At 37.2% G+C, this 25,615-nt stretch overlaps 4 protein-coding genes across 4 annotated transcripts; 2 read left to right on the plus strand and 2 right to left on the minus strand.

The window, feature by feature from the left end:
• Positions 1–2,601: 2,601 nt before the first annotated feature.
• On the minus strand, positions 2,602–4,484 carry LOC107552913 (N(4)-(Beta-N-acetylglucosaminyl)-L-asparaginase-like). The gene is made up of 7 exons (XM_016234947.1): positions 4,472–4,484; positions 3,974–4,012; positions 3,685–3,773; positions 3,514–3,533; positions 3,300–3,367; positions 2,881–2,985; positions 2,602–2,694 (listed from the first exon to the last, which is right to left on the minus strand). The coding sequence occupies exons 3-7, from the start codon at positions 3,696–3,698 to the stop codon at positions 2,602–2,604; spliced, it is 300 nt and encodes a 99-aa protein (XP_016090433.1). The 5' UTR covers positions 3,699–3,773; positions 3,974–4,012; positions 4,472–4,484.
• A 781-nt stretch (positions 4,485–5,265) lies between these two features.
• LOC107552942 (TATA-box-binding protein-like) lies at positions 5,266–9,155 on the plus strand. The gene is made up of 8 exons (XM_016234995.1): positions 5,266–5,350; positions 5,879–6,011; positions 6,484–6,827; positions 7,029–7,116; positions 7,336–7,427; positions 7,525–7,692; positions 7,955–8,049; positions 8,147–9,155. Exons 2-8 carry the CDS (start codon positions 5,958–5,960, stop codon positions 8,224–8,226), a joined length of 921 nt encoding a protein of 306 aa, XP_016090481.1. The 5' UTR covers positions 5,266–5,350; positions 5,879–5,957; the 3' UTR covers positions 8,227–9,155.
• A 1,188-nt stretch (positions 9,156–10,343) lies between these two features.
• On the minus strand, positions 10,344–13,004 carry LOC107552926 (programmed cell death protein 2-like). The gene is made up of 6 exons (XM_016234960.1): positions 12,615–13,004; positions 12,024–12,263; positions 11,590–11,733; positions 11,402–11,502; positions 11,191–11,304; positions 10,344–10,683 (listed from the first exon to the last, which is right to left on the minus strand). Exons 1-6 carry the CDS (start codon positions 12,925–12,927, stop codon positions 10,519–10,521), a joined length of 1,077 nt encoding a protein of 358 aa, XP_016090446.1. The 5' UTR covers positions 12,928–13,004; the 3' UTR covers positions 10,344–10,518.
• A 3,149-nt stretch (positions 13,005–16,153) lies between these two features.
• LOC107552943 (rho-related GTP-binding protein RhoU-like) lies at positions 16,154–20,523 on the plus strand. The gene is made up of 3 exons (XM_016234996.1): positions 16,154–16,674; positions 17,178–17,236; positions 19,181–20,523. The coding sequence occupies exons 1-3, from the start codon at positions 16,425–16,427 to the stop codon at positions 19,631–19,633; spliced, it is 762 nt and encodes a 253-aa protein (XP_016090482.1). The 5' UTR covers positions 16,154–16,424; the 3' UTR covers positions 19,634–20,523.
• The last annotated feature ends 5,092 nt before the right edge of the window (positions 20,524–25,615 follow it).

Raw genomic sequence — 25,615 nt, forward strand, 5'->3', positions numbered from 1 at the left:
CAACTGTTGCTTTCATTTACTGTATATTACACATTGTTTATTTTCTAGACCTTAGGAATGAGGTCATTAAAATCCCCCTGCAACATGTGAAATAGGCCAAACCCTTGCTTTCCAGCACTGTAAGAGCATTGTCTGATGTAACTCAGTTAAACATGGGGTAAATCAGTCACTGGTCCAATTTTGCATGCAGAAAATAAAATGTTTGTTTAAAGAGCAACTGTGTTGAAGTCCCCTACAACAGGTTTAAATGCATCTAAGGTCAGAAAACTTTGTAATTTTCTCAGAATATACATTTAATATTAGAATCATTTTTCAATGATTTCGAAACGATTCGTTTGAAGCAGTTCTGAGCTTAAGGTCTGTAATCTCCTCCCTTCCATAAGCCTACTCTGCTCTGATTGGTCAGCTGGCCAAGTCTGTAGTGATTGGTCTTTCCGTATACAATGCGTGTCACAAACGAAACGCCTACTGCCATGATTATTTTTTTGCTCTGGAGGGTTACTTGTAAACAAAGATGCTATAAGTTTACAAAAATGGCATCGATATTACCTTATCAATTCGAGCCCGAGTCCGAGGATGATACAGATGCAGTCGCTCAACCGGAAACGCCATCGCACGCACTACTTCATCAGGACGTTTCTCAGTGGTAAGTTTAAACTTTGTATGTGGTACTTTACGTGATGTGACAGTATTATTGCATTCATTATTATTATTTACTTATTTGAGGTGCACGTGTGGGAACTGTGTTAGAATACCCAGTGAGGCTAAAAACAGGTCTTCTCGTCATGATGTAAACACACTAACTAGCGGAAGTGTTTGTGGGCAGGTCAGAGTGTTCGTATTTCGCGGGCAGGCGGGGATTATGCAAATGTGTTACCTTGTGACGTATTATAGATAACAGGCAAAAGATTCGAAAATATGACGACTCGTTAAGGCGATTCAGAGCCGACTTTCTTTTGAGAGACCTATTTATCTATTTCACCAGCTGGTCGAGCTGTTTAAAACGTAAATGAAAAACGATCTGAAGACGTTAGCTTACATCAGCTAGCTTTCATATTAATTACTGATGAAACCTAACAGATGACATGCGTTTTAATGGCTTGGGATTAAAATATTACAATGTACGAAGTGTTAAAGGTGTGGTATGTATGACTAACTAAGGAGTTCTACTTGTCATAAATGTAACGCGGAAGGATATTTTACCCCTCTGAGCTCCGCTATACAACAACAGCCGTTTAATGACAAAAAACAACAATACTTCTTTAAAGAAAACTATGTGTTAAAAATGCCGGTCTTGAAAATCACCGTGCTTTCCGGCTTTGACGAAGTGAAACAGATCAAATACATTGATATTAGTTGCTGGTAAGATTAAAACACAGCTAGTCATCATTGCTGCTGCTGCCTGTCAAAAGTAGCTACAGGTAAATGATGAGCTCAGTAACGACAAACAACAGTGTAATAACTCAACCACTTACTATTCGGGATTCATCGTGGACTGGACACTGTGAAAACCGCTTGTCTTCTAACAGTACAACTCAGCGGCGTGAAGATAGACTAGAAACAATAACCTTTCTCCCGATTAAAAAGTAACTAGCTGGCTAGCTACTACTGCAAAGGCTAGTCGGTTGAAACCCAAAATGGCTGACTCTTCAACCAGGAAATAGAAACTCCTTAAACAGATTGCGTAGGCAATGTCGTCATCATAACCTATGCGGAAGTTGTAGTTCAATTCAGATATCATCTGATTTGGGCGAATGGAAAACGTCTGTATAAAGAACTACAACACCCACATCTATTTATTAAACGTTTACGATGAGTTCATAGTGACTTGAATCGTTCACGCTGAGGACTGCCGCAATCCTGCCCCCTGTCAAGAGGGGTAAAATATTACGTCATTTGTGAAACGTGGCATTGGCTATAACGTGAGTGTGAGTCTCTGATCAATACGTGTCAAAAACAAGACAGTGAACCACCAGACAGATTTTTATTGATTATTAAGAATAATGAACAAAGTGTTTTTTTCATACAAATAATTGAAAAGTTAAACACAAATGACACAATGACGTTTTATGACAAACCACACGTAATGAGGAGAAATTATACGTTTTTGGATTTATGTTGGTTAATGATTGAATGAATGAATTAATGAATGAATGAATGAGGCATTTATATAGCTCTTTATTATGTATTGCTGTACACCCAAAGCGCTTTACAATCATGTGGGGGGTCTCTCAACCACCACCAGTGTGCAGCATCCACCTGGATGATGCAATGGCAGCCACAGGACAACGGCGCCAGTGCGCTCACCACACACCAGCTACAGGTGGATAGGAGAGAGAGATAGAGCCAATCAAGTGGATGGGGATTATTAGGAGGCCATGATTGACAAGGGCCAGTGGAGGGAATTTGGCCAGGACAGCGGGGTTACACTCCTACTCTACGAAAAGTGCCATGGGATTTTTAATGACCACAGAGAGACAGGACCTCAGTTTAATGTCTCATCCGAAGGACGGTGCTTTTTGACAGTATAGTGTCCCCCTCACTATACTGGGGCGTTAGGACCCACACAGACCACAGGGTGAGCACCCCCTGCTGGCCTCACTAACACTTAATGACTAGCTTTTCCACCGAACTCAACCCTTGGTTCCAGAGCGTGTATGGAAATTCCACTGAGGATGCAGCTCCAACCTCTCCCTGTTGTAAGAAGACCATTTTAGAAACATGGATCAGCTGCAATTAATGGTATAAGCTGCTAAAAATTACATTTTATCAAGAGAAACGATAAAGAACCCCTACAAATGTGTAAGTTCAAACTGCATATAAGCAATATTTATTATATTAAGGTCAGGAAATACAGTGGACCATATAAAAGGTGTTTACCTTCATATTCAAAGAAATAAGCCCAATTTCAAAGCATTTATCACCGCTTGTTCTCCTCTGAATGCCGGCAAGCACAGCGTGACAGGCTTCATTGTGAGATGAACCCTTGCTAGCAGACAAAAGATGAGAGAAATGTGAGCCAGATCTAATTTACTACAGCACAAATATTTTTCTAATGGTTTAATGAGATTTTCATTGACCGCCTTCACTTTACACAACCTCTATTGTCAAAAACACAACTGTTAGGATACCCAGAAATTTTCTACTGTGTGCAAAATGTTTTTGACTAATGCAAATTACACCTTCACATTTTGATACATTTGGACATAATCCTATGTATTATTATTGAATTAAATAATACACAACTGAATATTTATCCAAGGTGATATTTTAATTTATACCAAAGCAGAATTAAATACTTGTCTCATCAGCTGCACAACATGAAAGCTTGGGCAATAACACATGATTTTGTCTCCATCACCTGTAGCTGTGGACAGAAGGAATATATATAGGTATATTCTCCTCCAAGTGTAAAGTCTCCAAATGATCTATATACTGCATGTTCAATAGTCTTATTAAGTCTCCAAATGCCTTATTACAAGAACAAGCTCAGATGCAATTTAAAAAAAATACCTGTTGCGGCCGGCTCCCACCTGAAAATACAGAGAACATGGTTGTAAATTGTCATACTTTTAATCCTTGTCATACAAATTAATATAATTTGATAGTAAAGAAATAGGCTATGAGTTGAATGATACAAAAAGCCCTGCATAATCAAATGACCTTTAAAGTTCCACAACTTACTGTATGGTCAGCATATAGACCACAGCCTGGAAGTGGAGAATCTCCCACCCGCCCTGGAGATTTGAAGGGTGCTCCTGATGTGGAAACTCCTGCACAATATGTGTACATTTAGGCATATACAAATGTTTGTCGTTAAATAACAGAATTTGTACATAAATACTTGCCAAATGTCAAACCAGTATAATTATACTCATGACTAAATTAGTACATCTGTGTTCAATATTATTGTAGAAATTAAGATGACTTCAGAGAAAACAACAATGGACAATGTAAACATTTTCAACCTTACCTACTGTTATGTTACCACTTAGATCAAGAGCTATAAGACCTATGAGAACGTAAACAAAATTAAGCTGCAGTATGTGTGAAATACACTGCTTAACTAATATAAAGCCATCTAAACTGCATGTTATAAACCCAATATATAATAAATTATATACAATGGATATGCAATGTTTATTCATAATCAGAACATTAAAACAATATTGATTGTGTGCTAAATATAAAAATTTAATTTGATTACATTAAGCCATACTTTGCCAAATTATTTACAAGTTTTTTGAGTCATCGGACCCACTGATTCACTCATCGAGAAAGCTTTCAAATTATAAGAATCTCTTACCTATTGTATCATGCCCACCTCTAACAGGTTTATTTTTTCAAGGATTTCCTTTTGGAATTTATAAAAACACACAGAAAAATTGTATTAAAATCAATTAGCATGTATCTATTCTTTCTAGGGATTGAAGTAATAGAGGAAACAATTGTGTGTGGTGTGTGTGAATACCCGGTAAGCAGTATTTAGAAATTAAAAAATGTATATATATATATATATTTTTTTCAATTTCAAATTTTTTTTAATGTTTAATGGGGTCATATGATGCTGCTAAAAAGAACATTATTTTGTGTATTTGGTGTAATGAAATGTGTTTATGCGGTTTAAGGTAAAAAAATATATATATTTTCCACATACTGTACATTATTGTTTTGCCGGCGGCTTCGACAAAGGAGCGGCCGGCGGGCTTGTGGCAACCACATGTGACGACTCCGGGCTGCACTCTGCTTCTTCCACGGTGAAAGCCGATCCGGTGATCCACAGCGTGAAGTTGTAGTATTTCCTCAGCAACCAGCACGGATCAGCTCCAGGCAAGACGAAGCAGATATCGTCCTCTTTTGGAAGGCCAAACAAAGTAGAATCGCTTTCACATCGAATCAAACAGCCCCTTCACGACATGGCGGCGGCAACAATACTACAGCAAGAATAAAAGTTACGCCTTCTTTCTTTGTGTGAACATTTGGGCGGCGTTATGCAAATCTTCCCACATAGTGACGTAGACATGTGGGGGGGTGTTAGAATGAGACGGTTTAGGTAGGTGTGGCTGACTCTTAACTTTTATAAAGAATATCTCTTTGGATTTGAGACTTTAGTCTTTGCAACTTTACAGATCTTCTTTATGCACCAAGAGCTTGTAACACTCCAAAGAGAAAGGAAAAATTGAAATCGCATCATATGACCCCTTTAAATGTTCATGAATATAAACCCCATAATGCACCGGAAGCGCATTATTAAAGTCAGCGGAAGTTGTTTTAAAGTCTAATGTTTTGCGCGCTTCTGGAGCTATCTGCGCGAACTCATTGCCAGCCTGAGGGATCCTGCAAATTAACGGTTTGTTTGGACGTTTTTCACTTCACTCCATTACACTATTTCGGCAGAGAGCGCTGTTTGAGTTTGTAAAGAACAGATTAGCGCCACAAGCTAGCCTCGGTAGCCATCACTCCTGTTCTGATCATTGCTGCGTGATTAGTTGTCAGCTCTGGCGTCGCTTTCTGTTAAGTGTCAATTATGTTATGTTAAGCGGCGTTGGTGATGCGATATTACATTGATTTGAGTTGCCGCAGAGCCACACTGCAAATAGCATCAGCATATCTTTCTATCCTACTTTTGGTGTGTACAGTTTTGAACAGTATAACGTTTTATATGTTCTGTAGATTAATTTTAACTTTACTTTGCTTGCTAACTTCGTAGTCTTCATTTTACAACCGAACCTTTCAATTATTTTTCCCCTTAGATATGCATATATCTATCTATGTTTACAGTACAATGCACGCAATTTCTCAGTAGACATATTGCAACGCTGTTGTGTGAAAGTATGTTTCATTGAATGTTTTTTTTGTGTGTTCTTTTTTACCACAGGTCTTTTGGGGCTATTGGAGTCAAGCTTGTCCTGAAATCACTACTTTGTTTTGGTTGTTTTGCTTCATAACCTGTCAATATGGAGCAGAACAACAGCCTCCCTCCTTTCCCTCAAGGGCTGGCATCTCCACCGGTGAGTAATGCAGTGTCGATTAAGCTTAAAGACACTGGAACACTCTACACTGCTTTTCAAATTTGTACAGATTTTAAAACATTAGGCATCATACACTAAACCAGGGGTTTTCAAAATGTAGATGCCACGGAACCCCAAATATTAATGTGCGAGGGACTGTATAGTTTCTTTTATAAACATAGTATTGAACTGTTACATTTATAATAAATTAACTTTTATTTAATCACATTTTTTAACATGTCATCAATGTGTTCTAAAATTGGCTCAAAATATCAAACATGATTGATATCCTCCGACTTGAATCAATCTAAAGCCAAAAAGGAAAAAAAGTGCCAACTTAGATCTCCTCCTCCACACTGTAATTCTGAGCAGAAGACATGTAGTATATTCCAGCTTTTACATAATGCAGATATTTTAATCAACTTTTTCAGTGCATCAGTACATAATGTTATGTCCTTGCATCTATTCAAAGGGAGCCATGACACCTGGCCTGCCCCTTTTCAGTCCCATGATGCCGTACGGCACGGGTCTTACACCACAGCCAGTGCAGAATACCAACAGCTTGTCCCTTCTGGAGGAGCAGCAGCGACAGCAACAGCAACAGCAGCAGCAGCAGCAACAACAGGCAGCCTCACAACAGCAGGGTGGGATGGTGGGAGCTTCAGGCCAGACGCCACAGCTCTACCACTCGCAGGTCTCCACCACAACGGCACTTCCAGGCAACACGCCAGTTTATACAACACCTCTCACCCCTATGACCCCCATCACTCCTGCCACACCGGCCTCAGAGAGCTCTGGCATTGTCCCCCAATTACAGTGAGTTCTTTAGCTGTCATCACCACACAATCCTGGCAAAAACATTGTTGATTGGCTCTCAGATGAGAAAAAAAAATATTTTTTTGAGCTGTTAAATATTTCTCAGATGATGATAACATGAGTGCCCTTTATGCTTTATCAACAGTCTACAATTTGTATGTATTATGTACAAAAAAAGTGATATTTTCAATTTTATTTAAGGAATATAGTGTCCACTGTAAACTTGGGGTGCAAACTTGACTTAAAGACGATAGCACTTCGAGCCAGAAATGCTGAATATAATCCAAAGGTAAGACTAGTTTTAATTGGTTAAAAAAAGCATTTACCGTTTTTTTTATTTCCATTTTTTTGTGATATTTTTTTTAATTTGTGGCCTATTGCAAAGATTACAGTTCTAGGGGATCACGAGTAGATGATATTTTCTGAACAATAACATTTTATGCAATGTCTTTTTTGGCAAAAACATCCATTTCGATTTAACACAAGTAAATATCAATAACACTTTCAGCGTTTTGCTGCCGTCATCATGAGAATACGAGAACCCAGAACAACAGCTCTCATCTTCAGCTCCGGGAAGATGGTGTGCACGGGAGCGAAAAGGTACGAAATGCCACCTGCTGGCATTTTCTTCCCCTCACACAAACTTGTAGAACAAACAGCAGTGTGCGAGTTTGCCTTTTTTGTGTCACTTCTGCAGTGAGGAACAGTCCCGATTGGCAGCCAGAAAATATGCCAGAGTGGTGCAGAAGTTGGGTTTTCCTGCTAAATTCTTAGACTTCAAAATTCAGAACATGGTGGGCAGCTGCGACGTCAAGTTTCCCATCCGATTAGAGGGCCTGGTTCTTACACACCAGCAGTTTAGCAGGTTTGTTTTTATTATTTATTAATATTATTATTTTAATATCACATCTCAAACTAAATGAATACTTTTGTGTCTTGTTCTGAATAAATGTACATTTTCTACACTATTACTGTTTTTACCACCTAGGTTGTATATTGATTTAAGGGTTTATTTTACTGATATACTAATGTATTTGCAATCCTCTGATCTATTCAAGTGTGAGCAACATTCTGACTGAGATGGAAAAAACTGCAACACTAATATGCTGCTGATGCTTTTTCCCCAGCTATGAACCAGAGTTATTTCCGGGATTAATCTACAGAATGATCAAACCTAGAATCGTCCTTTTAATATTTGTTTCAGGCAAAGTTGTACTTACAGGTGAGGTTATTGTATTTAAAATGGTACAAATAGTACCATGTAATGCTAGTATAATACTACACTGAAGTTGCATAATGAAAATTCCTTTTATTTCCAGGTGCAAAGGTTAGAGCAGAGATCTATGAAGCATTTGAGAATATATACCCCATCCTGAAAGGATTCAGGAAGACTACGTAATGTTATCGCTGATGAGTTACTTCCTGAGTATGTCTGGGGTGACCTACTCGGGTTTTATTTACTTTTGTAAGCTTGTAAATATGAAGGACACATTTTCTTCACTCAGAAAGTGAACCGATTTGAGGGTTAAAAAAGCTTTTATTTTTCCTTTTTAAATGTTTTTCACCTGCCATTTGGTTTGCAAAATACGGTTTTATCTATGTCTGAATATTTTAATGTTTAGAATTTTTATGGTTTTATAATGTTAAAATGTTCATTTCATTCTTTTACACATTCCCTTTATTAGCAGGTTTGATATATTATTGCATTACTGATTGTCTGTCAGCGAGAGGAGTCAATCTGTAGCAAGCAATGCCCATGTTGACCAGTGCAAGGGAATTCTTGTTTGGAGGAGTGCATTTAGGTTATCTTCCAACAAAGCTTTGCAAACAAGTTTGCGAATCGTTCAGTTGTTGAAGTCATCATGTTAAGTTTTCAAATGAGATTGACAGATCTAGGGATTTAATTCCCATTTCAATGACTGATGTACTGTAGGTCTCCCAATAGCCCCATGTAAAGCACTGACATGATAATTTAATCCTTTGTCTATGTAACTAATTCACTTTGCTACATTGAATGCAAATAAATAAGTTTGCCAATTTGAGCCTATCACTGCATTGTAGAGTAATACCTCCACGTATGTTGTCTGCATGTTTTTCTATAATGGTAATGAGATGACATTTCAGTAGTGTTATGACAGTTTTTACAACAGAAAAGACTTTGTGTTGAGACTCTGTATTGGTGTAAGTGAGATTATTTTGGATTTCATACCAGAACTACACTAAATAAACCTTAAATAATTATATGACTAATAACAAGGCAGGAAATGGTGTTGATGTGTTGTGGAGCAAATAATGGTCTTCTGTCGTAAAATAAAACTCAAGAAACAGAGTTCCAGATGCCAAAATACGACTTTATTGAACGGCAACAAAGCCGAGATGACAGCCGCTGCATCAGAGTTTTTGTCTGTCCAGGCAGCCATGCTTATACCTTGTTCTTAGTCCTTTTTTTTTTAACCAAAAGTTGACAACTCCGCCTCTGATTGATCTTGCCCCATTAGTTTTGCTACAATGAATGTTCTCATTTTGGTTTACTTTCTAATCGTAGTTTCCTTCTAGTTTGAACCATTTTCCATTTCAACCTTGGTCTCATCCTCACGCCCTAGATGCAGGTGTCCTCGTGGCCATTCATCATGTTTGTGCCATCCTTGACATTTTCTTGGAAGTCACCCAAAGTTCACTGGTTCACTCTAGTTCATCGGTGCTGCCCAATGGAAAGCACCATACTTGCTCATTAGGGGGCACCCAAGACTCCCAGCCTATTTTAAGACATCCAATTGTTGAAATACTACTTAAGCAATCACTATATTGATTGTAATTAACATATTTTTGAATTTCACAACAGATGTCTTAAATTACAGGCTTTATTTAAAATGAACTCATTACCGTTTGATCTAAGACTCCCAGCCTATTTTAAGACATCCAATTGTTGAAATACTACTTAAGCAATCACTATATTGATTGTAATTAACATTTTTGAATTTCACAACAGATGTCTTAAATTACAGGCTTTATTTAAAATGAACTCATTACCGTTTGATCTAGGGTTAATATTTTTTTTTAATGTTTTGAAACCAGCATCTCAAGGCTGCATTTATTTAAACAAAAATACAGTAAAATAGTAATTCTGTATAATATTTAAAAGAACTAGTTTATATTTGTGTTTTAAAATGTAATTTATTCCTGTGATGCAAAGAGGAGTTTTCAGCAGTCATTACTCCAGTCTTCAATGTAACTTGATCCTTCAGAAATCATTCTAATATGTTGATTTGCTGCTCAAGAAAAATTTGATCAATGTTGACAAGAGCTGTGCTGCTTAATATTTTTGTGGAAACCGTGATACATTAGTGTTGATTTGATTCTTGGATGAGGAAAACGTTCAAAAGAACAGCATTTACTTGAATTGGAAATCTTCTGCAACAGTGAAAGTCTTTACTGTCACTTTTAAACAATTGAATGCATCCTTGCTCAAAGTATTATTTCGTTTGTTTTTTTTAAACCAATATTCCTGAATGTGTCTAAATTGCCAAAATGTTTTGTAATACCTGAAGACCTCTTAATTTCATTTAGGGAATGAAATGGTGTATGTGAGTGCCACAAAAGAACCAATGCCTTTAGTGTTCACATTTCTTTAATATTATAAATGTAATTTGATGCAATTGTTTAAATTATAGTTAATTTGACTGCACTAATTCTATAATGCTTGATCTCCTGAAAAGTCTTGTTTCCAGATGAACTCAGCAGAATAGTTGGTGCCTTGGTCACAGCTGTCAGCACATGTGTAGATGGCCACTGTCCCCCAGTCTATGCTGGCATCTGTCCTATCCACTTTGAGGTGATTAAGTAACTGAGGCATGATCTGAAATAGACAGTGACATTTTAAACAGTGCAATGCATTAATCTAATGCCATTTATGACTAACTTTGGGGTTGGAAAGATTTTTCAGTATCTTAATTTTCACCAAGGCTGCATTCATTTAATCAAAAATACAGTAAAAAAAAAAGTAATATTGTGAAATATTAACTTAAATTGTTTCCTATTTTAATATATTTTAAAATCTATTTTATTACTGTGATGAAGCTTAATATTCAGCAGTCATTAGTTTTCAGTGTCACATGATCCTTCAGAAATCATAATAATATGCTGATTTGCTGCTCAAGAAAGATTTCTTATTATAAATGTTGGAACATTTATTATAACAGTTGTACAGCTTAGTTTTTTTTATTTAGAAATCTTTTGTAACATTGTCTTTTGATCAATTTAATTCATCCTTGTTCTTTCAAAACATCTTACTGACCCCAAACGTTTGAGCAGTAGTGTATGCATGACTATGTGCGCTTTATATTTAACATGTTCTTTACATTACCTGAAATTCAAACAGACGTTTTGCACCACATGGACATTCTGGAACATCCTCCTCACATGGCACATGTTCAGCTGACACCCAAAGTGGAGATCCTCCTTTGCAATACCGCAAAACCTTAAAAATTAATATACAGTCACATAGCTGTTGAACCTCACAGCACACAAAAGCCATGTGCAGCATTTGCTCTTCAGACAGTGACTTTGTAACTGACCTGTTGTGGTTCATTAGCCAAGCGCTTCTTGAACTTCTGAAACGCTTTAGAGTCTTGTGTTTCATGATGGGCCATACTTTCTAGTTCACTGTCCTCCAAACCTGAGAGGGTAAATAAACAGTGTGAATGGCCAATCCTTGTCAAGATGTGGATATATCAAGCTGCCGAATCTGATCTGAAAGTTACACCATTATTTAAGCATGCCATGCTCTCCTGATCCAGTCTGTGGCCTTCATGGCATTCCTCATCTTTTGCTGGAAGCTCTTCCGGGTCGGTAACCAACTCCCACTCAGGAAAGAGAAATGAATTGAGCTCCTCTGAGTTTTGAGAAGCTGTGGATTCAGATATGAAGACAACATGCGTATAGATCAGGGGTGTCTGGAGGGTCACGGTCCTGCAGAGTTTAGCTCCAACTTGCCTCGACACACCTGTCTGGAAATGTCTAGTTTGCCTAGTAATACCTTGATTAGCTGATTCAGGTGTGTTTAATTGGGGTTGGAGCTAAACTCAGAAGGACAGTAGCCCTCCATGACCGAGTTTGGAAACCCCTGGTATAGATTAAAGCTAACGTTAGATCTTGGTTGAAATAATGGAGAAATGGTCCTAATCTGCATTCACTTACCCTCATTTGAACATTCTTTCTTGTGACCGTGTTTCCAGTCTATGGTCTGATGCTCTTTACAGCAGTATGTGACAGAGTGACATCGAGAACAGGCTTTCAGTCCCAGACAACCGCACAGCCTGCACAGTTTGAGCCCAGAGCCCAGAACCTGATGATCATTCACTAGGTGCTCTGGCTTCTCCTCAGGAGGAGGATCAAAAGGGTAAAAGTCATTTTTTCTTGGCAGCTGACATCTGAACACTGGGAATGGGGAATAGTACAGAATACTGTGACATTAGAGCAAGGCTTGCACTATGAGCCTCAATTAAAACCTGTATGCCTATCTTTCATACAAGTAGAGCTTTCGAAGAATGCTGGTAACCAGTTTTGGTTCACATGGACTTTTATTGTACTTTTGTCCATACAATGGAATCAAAACTGTTTGGTTACCAGCATCTTCAATCATAAGTCAGTCATAGGCTTTTGGAACGTCATGAGGGTATAAGTAAAAAAAATGACAATCTTTAAAATATGTAAATATATAATTAAAATATTAATACATAAAAAAAACAATATACTCTGTTCAAAATAGTATGACAGCGTATGAATTACCTTTAAAACACTTGTTGTCATTTCTAATATAGCAGGCTGGTGTCTTGCAGCAGAACACAAAAAGTGTTCTGTGAAAACATTGATCATATTCCGTTATTGGTGCGTAGACCTGCAGAAGAAACACTGCTGGAAGTTTACACTTCTCGCATTGTAACTCGGACACAGTTGGCAAATCCACCTGGCTCAACCACGAAGGTCTCCCTCCGACTTTACTTGGAAACTGGTTACTAAAAAGCTGCCATGATTCTGCCTCCTCTAAGAAGCCCAACACGACCTCACGGTTTGTTTTCGATTTCTCTGAATTTGCAGCCATCTGTCAATCTCACATGTGCATACAAATCGTCGGAATTATGTGCGGGCGTCTGTTCATCTGAAACTGAGTCTCGGGTGAAACAAGATCTGCGACTAACGTTCCACACAAAAATAAGCAGCCAAACCAATAAACCACACATAATGTAGATAAAACTCACTAATATTATATCAGTTAGTACTATAAATACTTAATATTGTGAACTAATATTCACTATTGGAGTTAAAAGTATATTTAAAGTATATAGAAGTTATTTTGTTCTTGAGGGAACCTGTTTTAGCATTTGTCCGATAGATGGCGTAACTGCATTACAGTTCAATTCCACGCTCCCCTTTGGTCCCATTAGAGAATTAAATTTGTCTGTGTAATTTAAAGCTGCAGTCCGTAACTTTTTTTTGGTTAAAAATTATCAATATTTGAGCAAGTACATAACCAGCCAGTGTTCGAAACTATCGCCTTACTTTAGCCCGATTCACAACGGTAAGCTTATAATAATGTTTTCTAATTTGAGTGGTAGGGGTAGGTTTTCGCGGGAAATTCGAGCATGCCGCTGCGTCATTACGTCACTTCTGTAAACATAAAGAAGTTGTCCCAGTGTTCTGTCGATTTGTGCTACCCTGTCAGATTTTGCTACCTCCCATTAAAATAGTGGGTAGTACAATTCGACAACGAAAAATGCTACCTGTAAAATTATGGTTTATTAAACGTCTACACCCAACCCAACCCTAAACCTACCCTTACAGAAATGCAGATACATTAAATATTGTTGTTCAGCGTGAGAAAAAGGACACAATATTGAAGTGCACATGCGCAGTAAACCCTGGTAGGACAATCTGATGGGAAGGATAAAATGTCAGGACACCTGTTTCTAGGCTGTCGCATGTGAGGATCTTTTTCTCACAGCAGCTGGAATAATTAAATGTATCATTTAGATGGCGGATTGTAATCCAGAAAGGATTATGCGTTTATGAAACACAAATTAAATTAAATTATATTCCAGTTTTAAATGTGCTTCTGATTACAGATAGCCTGGGATTACACAAGATTTGTATTATAAAGACAGCTAGTTCGAAGCTAGCATAATTTGCTTTTTTTGGGTTAAAAGAATTCCTTAAAATGACATTCAAGTGGTATGACAATTAGAGAGATTAGACTGTACAGAAATTGAAATCTACTTGCTTATACACACTATACTCATTGTCACTCAATGCTGATGTTGTTAACATTAACAAATTTGAGAATAAAGTATAACAAAAATAATTTGAAAGGGTTGATATGATATAAACTAACCGATCTTTAGATTTAATCACCATTGGTAGCGTGATTTATTGTAATGCTTTTTTCCTCAGTTGGTCAGAACAAACGTGGCAGACTTGTTACTTACTTGTTCAGATGACAGTATCCGGTGAAAATGCTTATTTGAGTTATATATTCCAAGACGTAGGCTAGAATCTGTGAGTGCAAAGTACGATATCCACACGGACTGACTGACACACAGTCAGCTCTTAAACACACAGAAATAGATATTCAAGTGTCTCTTAGCAAAAATGAGGTTAAAGGGAAAATTAAAGAATTTATAAACAATAAATGGCAAGAAGTATGGAACTGTGATAGCAAGGGCAGACATATGTATAATATTCAGCAGCAAGTAGGAAATGGAAGAAGTGTTTTTAGGAATAGGAAAGAAGATTTATTTCTCGCATCAGAATAGGGCATACTAGATTAAATCAATCTCTGTTTAATATAGGAAAACATGAAACAGGTCAATGTATTTTTTCTAATAAGGCAGAAACAATAGAGCATGTTTTAATAAAATGTAAAAATTATGAAAAAGAAAGGGTAAAACTCATTAAGGAAGTAAGAAACATGGGTCTTGAATCATTTAATTTGTCAAGCCTTTTGAAAGAGCATGCAGAACAAGGTAAAATATATGGTGCTATTATAAAATGCATTAAAGAAATAGGATTAATCAGGAGAATTTGGTTTTATTTTATTATTTAGTTAGTTATTTATTTACCCCCTTTTTTATTATATATATTAGTTGATTATTAGTGCTTCACACTCCAGTCCAGTTGGTGGTGGTAAATGCACCAGAAGTTGGTTAGCCATTCCCCATAAAACGTTATTAGAAGAAGAAAAAGACTCCTCGCACTGGCTGTCGAGGACGCGCTCAGGACAGTTCAGACATTGTAGTGCATCAGAGGTAAAAAAACTATATAAATACTGTTCAGTTTCTTGCACAGACCGATCGTTTCGTGCCTTTACACATCAATGTATAGTCACGAGCCGCAGAGTTTAATTTGGTTTCGTTTGTGTATGTTTTTTTGACTCTCAAAGCCGTGATTTCCATTCACTTCCATTATAAGACTGACAGACTGCAACGGTTTGAGTTAAAAATCTTCGTTTGTGTTCTACTGTAGAAACAAAGTCATCTACATCTTGGATGCCCTGGGTGTAAGCAGATAAACATCAAATTTTCATTTTTGGGTGAACTATCCCTTTAACTACTTGAAGAATTTAATGAGAAATACGATGCTAGCCCTACTTGAATAGTCGCAGTGTTCTTATATTATGTGTGTGTGTGTGTGTGTATGTACTTACATAACCATATTTTGGGGACCAAAATTTGTACCCAAAAGCAAAACCTGACAAAATCGCCAAAAAAAAACTCAATTTGGGGACGTCCTCATTTGTAAAACGGGTATAAAAATAAAAGTAAAGTTTTTTTTTTTAAATTGTAAAAATGCAGAAAGTTTTCTGTTAGGGGTAGGGGTGGGTTTAGGTTAAAAAGTGTATAACTATCTGTATATAAAAACAATAGAAGTCTATTTAATGTCCCCATTTAGCTAAGTAAACGTGTGTGTGAGAGAAATAAACGCTAAAATGTAAATTTTGTTCAAAAGACACAAATGTATATGAACTTTAACCATTTTGGATTTCAAGGACATTATCCATGATAACAAATAAAACTGCTGACGCGTGTATTTGCGCCAGTTGAGTTTATCAGTAATGACAACAGGTTTGCTGAACTTCAGTTCACGGATGAATGCAGTTCACAGTGGACGATGTCATGGGCTCTGTCTCAAACACTAGTCAGCTGCCTACCTTATGTACATGTACGGCCAAAGAAGCTGCGCGCGCCTCAGAACGCCATCTAATAGGCGGCTGCTATGCATTGTGACACAGCCACAGTGTTTGGGAGTAAAGTGCTCACTCAGATCAGTTTTAGAGAGAGGGTGGAGGAGGGCTTGCCTCATGAGGGCATAACGTCAGTGTGCGTGTGGGCTTCGTATTTATTTTTGCTTCAGAGTTGCTTTGTTTTATATCCGGATAAAGCAAACACGTCTTGATTTGAAATGTAGCTTTAAGCGGACCTTTTCCTTCTAAAATAAATGGACACTGCAGTGAAATCGGAGACTGGTGCTCCGCTTTCTCATTCACAAGTGAGATGAATCGCTGAAACTGGCGTTAAAACTTCTGGACGGTCAGTGTTTTCAGCGATGCCTCCGCAGGGAGGTGGAGAATATAAGCCTGTTCCAGGTACGGTTGTGCCGCCGGTACCCCCGAGGAGATTCAGGAGCAGAGATTTGTCATCCGCGGTAAAGATCCGCTTCGGGTCGGCAGCGGAGCGCAGGGTGAATTGCGTGCTGGTTGGTGATGGTGCAGTGGGTAAAACTAGTCTCATTGTGAGCTATACCACCAATGGATATCCCACCGAGTATGTTCCAACAGCGTTTGACAACTTTGCAGGTAAACATCACGCCAGCATTTATAATTAAACTGTAAAACTAAATTGTAAAAAAAAAAAAAAACTTTTTAACTTTAACTACCTGTTAGAAAATCCAGTTTAAACTGTTACTTATGCGTTTTGGATCATGGTAGCTTTCTAATTGGTCTGAGTTGGTCATTAGTTGGTCCAAACCGCTGGTAGACCATCTTAGACCAGCAATAAACAGCTACCAGCTGGTCATACGAATACCGATTAGGTGGTCAAGCTGGGTTTTGGAGCTAATAACCAGCTTGCACCAGCTAATGGGAAGCTTGAACCAACTAGAAGCCACTCTGGAACATAGATATGAGTTCAGTTGGATTTTATATGTATAATGTTATATTAGGTTAATTTGCAATAAAGAATGTTAATTTAAAGATGTAATTTTATTAATTTTTAATTTAAATTATTTATATGTATGCACTAATATACTAAATATACTAATAATACATAATAATAATATTGATTCTGATCTCATCTGCAGCGGTTGTAGCTGTGGACGGCAAGCCTGTGAAACTTCAGCTTTGTGACACAGCCGGTCAGGTCAGTCCAATAAACCCACTCAGCACCAGCAGGCCCGAACAAACCACCTCACGCAAACACACAAGGCAATGCAAGTTCATCAAGTCGCTGTATAAGGATGACATATTGTTTGCATAAACGCATGCTGGTCGAAGCCCTGGTCTCTTAACCGTAAACAGACCCATGAGTCATGTACTAATTAGTCACACGGGTGCCTGTCTGTAAGATAAGAGAGAAAGTGATTCAGTGTTGTTTTGCTTACTCATGATAAGGGTTTCTGGTAAAGTTCAGCTGAAGTTTGTAGTCCAGGCATCATAAGGAAGTATGCTTCGTCCTATGGGGGCACACTATTATAGGTCAGTCAGTGTTTTGTCCCTTTGTGGGAGGGGGGAAACCAGCTCTAGGGGATCACAAATGGGAAGCAGTCTAATTGTGATGAATTGGGCTTGATCCGAGGGAAAGGGAGGCCTATTTTCAGCCGGGGTACAGCTGGGGCTAGTCACTGGAAATGTGAGATCAGTGTGTTTTAGATGAGTCTAGCAAGCTAAGGGGAGACAGTGAAGCGAGGCAAGCCAAGAGAGATTTGGATCAGTCCTGTTTAGGCCAGTGGAAATGAAGGAAGGGAGAGAAAGAAAGAAAGAGAAACAGATAAAGAGTAATAGAGTACATTGATGTTTTTATTTTATATATGAATTTGTGCATAATAATTTTCTCTTATTTTTACATTTATTTGTCATCTAAAACTCACTTAAAGTTAATCTTTAAAAATAATAGTAATTTATTACAATTATTAAATGTAATCTTCAGCAAATTTCAAATTGAATAGGCCTATCTGTTTTACCTACTGTAAATTATTACTGTAAAGTTGTACAATGCTTAAATTCATTTGTAACAACATACTTGCATATAAATGATATGTGTCCAGTTGGCTAATATGAGAAGAAAGCGGTTTTGGCATATCAACAGAAACCAAGCTGGAAACTCATAAGGAAGAGTAAAACAGATGGAATGCAACAGTAATAAACAGCAGATCTCACATTTGTGTTCTAGACTTCACAGCGGGTTCTGATATTTTAAAGATATGGAATCATAAGCATGACCTGGAAGTTGCCACTTTAGAAGATTAAAGCACCATTACTGTAAGATAAGGCTGCTTATTGGTGTTTGGAGCTGTTTTAAAAAATATTTTGTTTACATTCTTGTTCAAAAGTTTGGGGTCAGTAAGATTTTTTTTATATTGATACTTTTATTCAATAAGTACACAATAAATTGATCAAAAGTGATGCACATTTATAGTGCTACACAAGATTTCTATTTCAAATATGCTGTTTTTTTACTTTTTATTCATCAAAAAGCCAGAAAAATGTATCACGGTTTACACAAAAATGTTAAGCAGCCCAACTGTTTTTAAAATTTATAATAATAAAAAATGTTTCTTGAGCACCAAATCAACATATTAGAAAGATTTCTGAAGAATCATGTGACACTGAAGACTGGAGTAATGGCTGCTGCAAATTCAGCTTTGTCATCACAGGACTAAATTACATTTTAAAATATATAAAAAAAAAAAAAAGTTATTTTAAATTCTAATAATATTTCACGATATTACTGCTTTTACTGTATTTTGGTCATTAATGCAGCCTTGGTGAGCGTAAGAGATTTCCTTCAAAAACATTAAAACATTAAAAATTTGTTTTAAACAGACAAGAAGAAAGAAAAAATAAAGTAAAAAGAATGGAAAAAATATGTATACACGTATACACATATTGCACAAATTCACAAAATGACAAAGTCATTCTGATAAGATATTTTATAGTAAGTCTGTATCATAACTTGTGTAAATCTAACAATTAACAGTATACATAGATGCCCTTCTATGAGGGGTTACTTTTAGTAATCCAAAACAACAAGTGTTGGTTTCTCCCAGATGTTTATCTCTACTGAATTTTTCTTTACTCTGGGCAGGATGAGTTTGACAAGCTCCGGCCGCTGTGTTACACCAATGCTGACGTCTTCCTTCTCTGCTTCAGTGTGGTAAGTCCCTCCTCTTTCCAGAATGTGAGGGAGAAGTGGGTGCCTGAGATCCGCCAGCACTGTCTGAGAGCACCGATACTGTTGGTGGGCACTCAGGCTGACCTCCGGCAAGACGTCAAAGTGCTCATCCAGCTGGCCCAGTACAAGGAGCGGCCGGTGGACCCCCAGGAGGCCTGCGTGTGTGCTGAGGAAGTGCAGGCCATCTCGTACATGGAGTGTTCAGCACTCACCCAGAAGAACCTGAAGGAGGTGTTTGACACAGCTATAGTGGCCAGCATCCAGTACTCGGATAGCCAGCAGCAGAAAAGACTGAAGAAGCGGACGCCCGATAAAATGAGGAAGCTCTCTGAGTCCTGGTGGAAGAAATACTGCTGTTTGGCATAGATGTGAGAATATGATTGCGTACTGTTGATATGAATGCGGTTAGACTGGAACTGGCTTTTATGGATAGAAATGGACACAGATCCATCTGCTTTATGAGACCGTGTTAGTGGATTAACTGGAGCACATGTGGCCGTGAAATTAATCAGACATTTTAGAAGAGATCGGCCAGCTTTTGTGATCTAATGGAAAGATTCATAGAGACTCAAAGTTGTCCACTACATTTTAGGATCTGCTCTTTATTTGGAAAGTCCCAAGTTAACCTCAAATACTCATGTGAACAATTCAGGGCGAGAGTCATCTGTCTTTCTTTACCTTATCTTTTGTTGAAGAGGGTTTCAAGTGGATGGTCGGTCTTAGCAAAACCATAGCATTTTATTAGTGCTTACATGAACAGAATTGCTTGCCTTTGTTATTCCTTCATATTGGGGGAGGAGGGATCCAGAGCAATTCAGTCTGAGATACTCAAGTGCTCTTTCATTTTATCTGTCAAATCATTAAGTGTGATGTCGAGTACAAGCAGATGTTTGGACACACTATCAGCTTGACATCACTGACATTTCCCTTGTTGTCCTCTGAGGCGGAATGATTGTCCATTTCAGAAACAGCAGGACGCTGGCACATCTCTCCAGGCTGTCTTGTTTACATTTGGAGTTAAGTCCAGACCCAAACATGCTGTGAGGTCAGGGTCTTTGAGTGCAAGTACACTTTGTAGGCCAGTTGGATTGTATATCTGGTCATTGAACCTGGAGCTTCATCAAAAAGTGTTTTAAGTGAAGCATTTCATTGCTGTCAGTAGGAATCTGATTGAGTCGGATGTTATTGGGTATTTATAGGAATATACAGTAATGTTCGTAAGTTTGGGGTTGGTAAGATTTTTTTTTTTTTTGATATGTGTGAAAAGTCTCTTTTGCTCACCAAGATTCCATTTATTAAATACAGTAAATACAGTAATATTGTAAAAATATTATTACAATAAAAAACCTGTTTTCTATTTTAATGTATTTTAAAATACTAATTATTCCTGTGTTGACAAAGCTGAATTTTCAGCAGCCATTACTCCAGTCTTCAGTGTCACATGATCCTTCAGAAATCATTCTAATATGCTGATTTGGTGCTCAAGAAACATTCATTTATTATTATCAATGTTATAAACAGTTGTGCTGCTTAATATTTCTGTAGAAACTGTGATGTTTTTTCAAGACTCTTTGATGAATAGAAAGTTTAAAAGAACAGCATTTTATTTAGAATTTTTTTTTAACATAAATGTCTTTACTGTCACTTTTGATCAATTTAATGCATCCTTGCTGAATAAAAGTATTAATTGCTTTAAAAAAAATCTTACTAACCCCAAACATGTGAACATATGTGTGTATGTGAACATTAGGATGCGAACAATGAAGGAAAAACTTTTCAGGCCACAGTTTTCTACCAGAAATTATAATGGTTAACATAGTTTTTAAATTTCTGTTAGAGCAAGACTATACATATATTTTTTGTGCATGAAATTTCTACAGTTAAATTTTAGGTTCTTCATGCCTTTGCAATTTATGGCACTATTTGAAGGTGCAATTTGTACATTCCTGCACCACTAGTGGCATTAAATGAAATTGCTAACTTTTTGTTTTGATTGCAAAACATAACAACACAAGCAGGAATGTGAGTTTGGTGGCGGGGCTATCTGTATGCTCAAATAATAGCAAATGGGGATTTCCCCCCCCAAATTTACTTATTAATTCAATTCAGTTAATTCAATTTATTTAAAGAATTGGGGATGTTAGTGGTACATATATGACACATTTAAAATATTCTCACAGAAAATCTTAAAAAACAATTCTTCCATATTTGCTTCAATGCATTTGGCAGACAGTTTATCCAAAGCAACTAACATTGCGTTTATGCCATACATTGGATCACTTCATGCATTGCCTGGGAATCAAACCCATGACCTTGACGTTGCTAGTCACTGCTCTGTTGTTTAAGCTACTATTGTACGTTTGTCTCCCCTAAAGGATGATGTTAGCCGCGTCATGTTTTGATAAGCATTGCAGTCCTATCTTTAATTTAATTCTAAATAAAATGCGTGGAGTGTTGCTCCAGGGCAAACTGCACTTTTTATCAGGCTTCTACATTGGATGAACTGGAAAAGTCACCTGCTGCTATGCGAAATGTGAATGAGCATAAGCTGAATGACACAGTAAGAAAAAGTTAATGTTTCACTGCATAAGCTGGGGTTGGTGTGGAAGTATCACTAACGTCACTAGTGGCAAACATTTTTCTTTCATGAGCACAGAATGAACCAAGAATGAAATCAAGATGAGTTTTATGTTTGCCACTTGTAACGTTAGACTGTGCCAGAATGTGGCGAGGTATTGAAACAGTGCTGAGAAAGAAGTTAGTGGCTCTCTGCAAGTGATTACAGTGCTGTAAACTGCAAGTGCTGAAGGTGGCATAGGGAGAGTTGAAACCCAAAGCAAACAATTATATTGATTTTAAAGTGATTGTTCACCCATAAATTAAAATTCTGTAATTATTTATTCACCTTCACGTCATTTCAAACCCGTATGACTTAATTTCTTCTGTGGAGCACAAAAGAAGATATTTTGAAGAATGTCTCAGTTGTCGTTCATTCTATGAACAAACACGGTTGAAACATTCTTTGAAATGTCTTTTGTGTTCCACTGGTAAAAGAAAGTCACACACATTTGGAAAGACATCAAGGTGAGTAAGTGACGACAGAATTTTCTTTTCTTTTTTTCTTTTTTTTTGAAGGATGCTCAAAACATTGTATTTAATCTTTTATCAAGAAATGTTTTCGTGATGTTTCATATATTGTGCATCTCAAAATTGCATGTGTTGCAAAAAGGGCCTTAAGTTCAGACTGACCAAAGCATATGAGCGCTACAGTGCTGTGTACTTTCACAGGGCAGAATCAATTACTGAGAGGTTTTTGACAAGTCGCCAAACTATTACTTCAATCACGCAGTGTGTTTATTCACTGCATTGATTTGCACGCGAGTTGCATTGCAGTGTTGTATATTTTCGGTGTGAGTGAGCTCATTGCTGCAGCGTCCCACCAGACGGAACTGTTCAGGATCTGGTGGTCGTTCAGACAAAGCTGACATGCAATAACAGAGACCTCCCTGTAGATTATCTTTCTCAGAATAAATATACATTTTGTCTACTTATTGTCTGTGTGCATCTTTTTGAACTGTTTTATTCATTTTCTTGGGATATGTTATGAAAGGCCATCAGTGAAGGGGATAATTTCATAATCTCAGTGCCTTTTATATAGTTATTACTTGGTAAACACTGTCTTGCCTGAAGGAGTAATAAGGCTTAATACTGTCTGTTCATTGCGGGTTATGCACAGTTCACTGTCTGGGGTTTGATGTTGTTTTATCTTTGCAGTTGAGAAAATTCAGCAATTTTGTAATATTTTTGTTTTAATAAATGCTAAAATGTATCTTGTATGGTAATAGCTTAAATGTTATATTTCATAATTGAAATTTATATCTAAAATTATGATTTTTGAATCTAACAATTGTGACAATATCTAAAAAAGACTATATCACAATGTGACTTTATACATTGCAATGGCAGCATTGTTTCTCCTAACATACTTTATATCTCACAGTGTGACCTTATACCTAATATCTCACAATAGCATATATGTGTCATAATGTGACTTTATATCTTTAAGATATGACTATGCATCTCAAAAATGACTATTTCTCATAATGTGACTTTATACATCGCAATAGTAACTTTGTTTCACATAACTGTGATTTTATATCTCAAAATATTACTTTATATTTCATAATTGCAACTTTAACTCTCAAAATATTACTTTATATCTCGCAATGTGACTTTATATCTCACAATATGACTATCTCTCAATTTCAACTTTATATCTTAAAATATGACTATATCTCATAAAGTGACTTAATTCATCACAATGGGACTTTTATACATTGCAACTGCAATTTTGTTTCTAGTAAATGACTTTATATCCAGCCATGACTATATCTCAGTAATGTGACTTTATTTCGGAAAATGACATTTTATATCTTAAAGTATGATTTTATATCTCGCAATGTGAAATACATTGCAATGGCAACTTTATTTCTCGTAACTGTGACATATCTCACAATGTGGCTTTATATGAAAACACATTAGATATGTGTTTTCACTTGTTTACCAAATATTGTTAATTTAGTTCACAGGAAATCACAAGAATTTATAATTCACAATAATTATTAGTCTACTATTATTTAGAATTCTAATTCTAAGATGTTTGAAACCATCATGAAAAACCCCTGCTAGAAACAGCAATCATTTACGTAATAGGAATTTTGACTCCAAACCTAATAGTTACTGAGATAAAGGTCAACTTCCTTAAAGGGGTCATATGATGTTGCTAAAAATAACATTATTTTGTGTATTTGGTGTAATGAAATGTGTTTATGCGGTTTAAGGTTCAAAAAACATTTTTTTCCACATACTGTACATTATTGTTGCTCCTCTATGCCCCGCCTTTCTGAAACGCGTTGATTTTTACAAAGCTCATCGGTCTTACCATACTGTGATGCCGTGTCCCAGCTGGAGCCATGAGACAAAAACATTAAAACCCATTATAAACGAGGTATTTGTTGCATCCAGTGGGGACATAATTATGGATTATACTGTCTTTTTACGCACTGCGTTGCATCGCGCCGTGTAAACATAAAGTCATGTCTACATTTGTGATCGGAGAAATGACAAACAACAAGCGCTACTCTACACTGCCCAAAACCCGCGTTTGAATCATCAGTGGCAAATCCTTTAAATATGAAAAACGTCTGTGAGTCAGAACAGCCGGCATTGTAGTCTACTCTACCAGGATCAGGAAACAGTCCTCCATAAAATGCGCTGCACACATCTGAATATTTGGGTTGAAGTGTTCTGGAACAGTGTTGTAAATATAACTTAACCACTGATTTCTAGTCATGTCCTCTTTTGGAAGGCCAAACAAAGTAGTTTCGCTTTCACAACGAAACACACGGCAACAACAATACTACAGCGAGAATAAAAGTTACACCTTCTTTCTTTGTGTGAACATTTGGGCGGTGTTATGCAAATCTTCCCACATCGTGACGTAGACATGTAGACATGGGTGTTAGAACGAGCCGTTTTAGGTAGGCGTGGTTGACTCTTAACTTTTATAAAGAATATCTCTTTGTATTTTTGTATTTGGTCTTTGCAACTTTACAGATCTTCTTTATGCACCAAGAGCTTGTAACACTCCAAAGAGAAAGGAAAATTTTAAATCGCATCACATGACCCCTTTAAGCGACAACTAGCCTTGGTTTCTCCTACAAGTTTTTTTTCTTCTTTTTTTCCCTTTCTCTACAACAGTTTCACTGGAGGCAGAGCAAAAGGGAGGGCACTACAGAACAAAATGGCTCAGGGACTTACAATCCCCTTACACTAATTAAGTTGCGTAACCGCAAACTGTCACCCAAATTTTCACAGAAATTAGTCAAGGTGCTTAATTACTGGAAACAGAGAGGGGGAGAGAGTAAGAAGAAAAAAGAGACCCTCTTTATGAGAACATGTGCTAACTGAATGAAAACTCATGTGTTATTATGGAGCATTGAATCTAAACAGAGTGATTACAGTATAGAGGACAGCTCTGAGTCAGCCATGTCCTGTATAGTGGTGAAATATACCCTGATCCCATGTCTTATGTAAGCACACTTTTGTCAGGGCTGTTAACCGGGGGGCACTTGTGTTTGTGTGCATGTGTTTGACTGTTTGTGAGGAGGGGTCAGGAGCTACAGACTAGCATCATGTGTAACAGTTTTGGCTACAGGCCGGCTCTTTCAAACATCACATGCAGCCTATAATTGGGTCCAGGCCGGCCTTTCCGTTGTAAGATCTGGAGCTGCTTGCAATTATGAACGGCTCATACTTGATTCTGATTGGTCAGTCACACCATCTAAT

This window comes from Sinocyclocheilus grahami, unplaced genomic scaffold (genome assembly GCF_001515645.1).
Source record: "Sinocyclocheilus grahami isolate Dianchi unplaced genomic scaffold, SAMN03320097.WGS_v1.1 scaffold461.1, whole genome shotgun sequence".
Classification (NCBI taxonomy): domain Eukaryota; kingdom Metazoa; phylum Chordata; class Actinopteri; order Cypriniformes; family Cyprinidae; genus Sinocyclocheilus; species Sinocyclocheilus grahami.

What these genes read in the sequence shown, in the direction of transcription:
- LOC107552942 (XM_016234995.1), top strand. Translation starts at nt 5,958, where the DNA reads ATGGAGCAGAACAACAGCCTCCCTCCTTTCCCTCAAGGGCTGGCATCT. An exon ending in GGCATTGTCCCCCAATTACA is followed by an intron (nt 6,828 to 7,028) that starts GTGAGTTCTTTA and finishes ATTTTATTTAAG; the next exon opens with GAATATAGTGTCCACTGTAA. An exon ending in ACACACCAGCAGTTTAGCAG is followed by an intron (nt 7,693 to 7,954) that starts GTTTGTTTTTAT and finishes CTTTTTCCCCAG; the next exon opens with CTATGAACCAGAGTTATTTC.
- LOC107552913 (XM_016234947.1), bottom strand. An exon ending in TTGTGCAGCTGATGAGACAA is followed by an intron (nt 2,986 to 3,299) that starts GTATTTAATTCT and finishes TCTGCTAGCAAG; the next exon opens with GGTTCATCTCACAATGAAGC. An exon ending in TTATTTCTTTGAATATGAAG is followed by an intron (nt 2,695 to 2,880) that starts GTAAACACCTTT and finishes TTCTTACAACAG; the next exon opens with GGAGAGGTTGGAGCTGCATC.
- LOC107552943 (XM_016234996.1), top strand. Translation starts at nt 16,425, where the DNA reads ATGCCTCCGCAGGGAGGTGGAGAATATAAGCCTGTTCCAGGTACGGTT. An exon ending in AGCGTTTGACAACTTTGCAG is followed by an intron (nt 16,675 to 17,177) that starts GTAAACATCACG and finishes TCTCATCTGCAG; the next exon opens with CGGTTGTAGCTGTGGACGGC. An exon ending in TTTGTGACACAGCCGGTCAG is followed by an intron (nt 17,237 to 19,180) that starts GTCAGTCCAATA and finishes TACTCTGGGCAG; the next exon opens with GATGAGTTTGACAAGCTCCG.
- LOC107552926 (XM_016234960.1), bottom strand. Translation starts at nt 12,927, where the DNA reads ATGGCTGCAAATTCAGAGAAATCGAAAACAAACCGTGAGGTCGTGTTG. An exon ending in CATGGCATGCTTAAATAATG is followed by an intron (nt 11,503 to 11,589) that starts GTGTAACTTTCA and finishes TTACCCTCTCAG; the next exon opens with GTTTGGAGGACAGTGAACTA. An exon ending in TGGCTAATGAACCACAACAG is followed by an intron (nt 11,305 to 11,401) that starts GTCAGTTACAAA and finishes TTAATTTTTAAG; the next exon opens with GTTTTGCGGTATTGCAAAGG.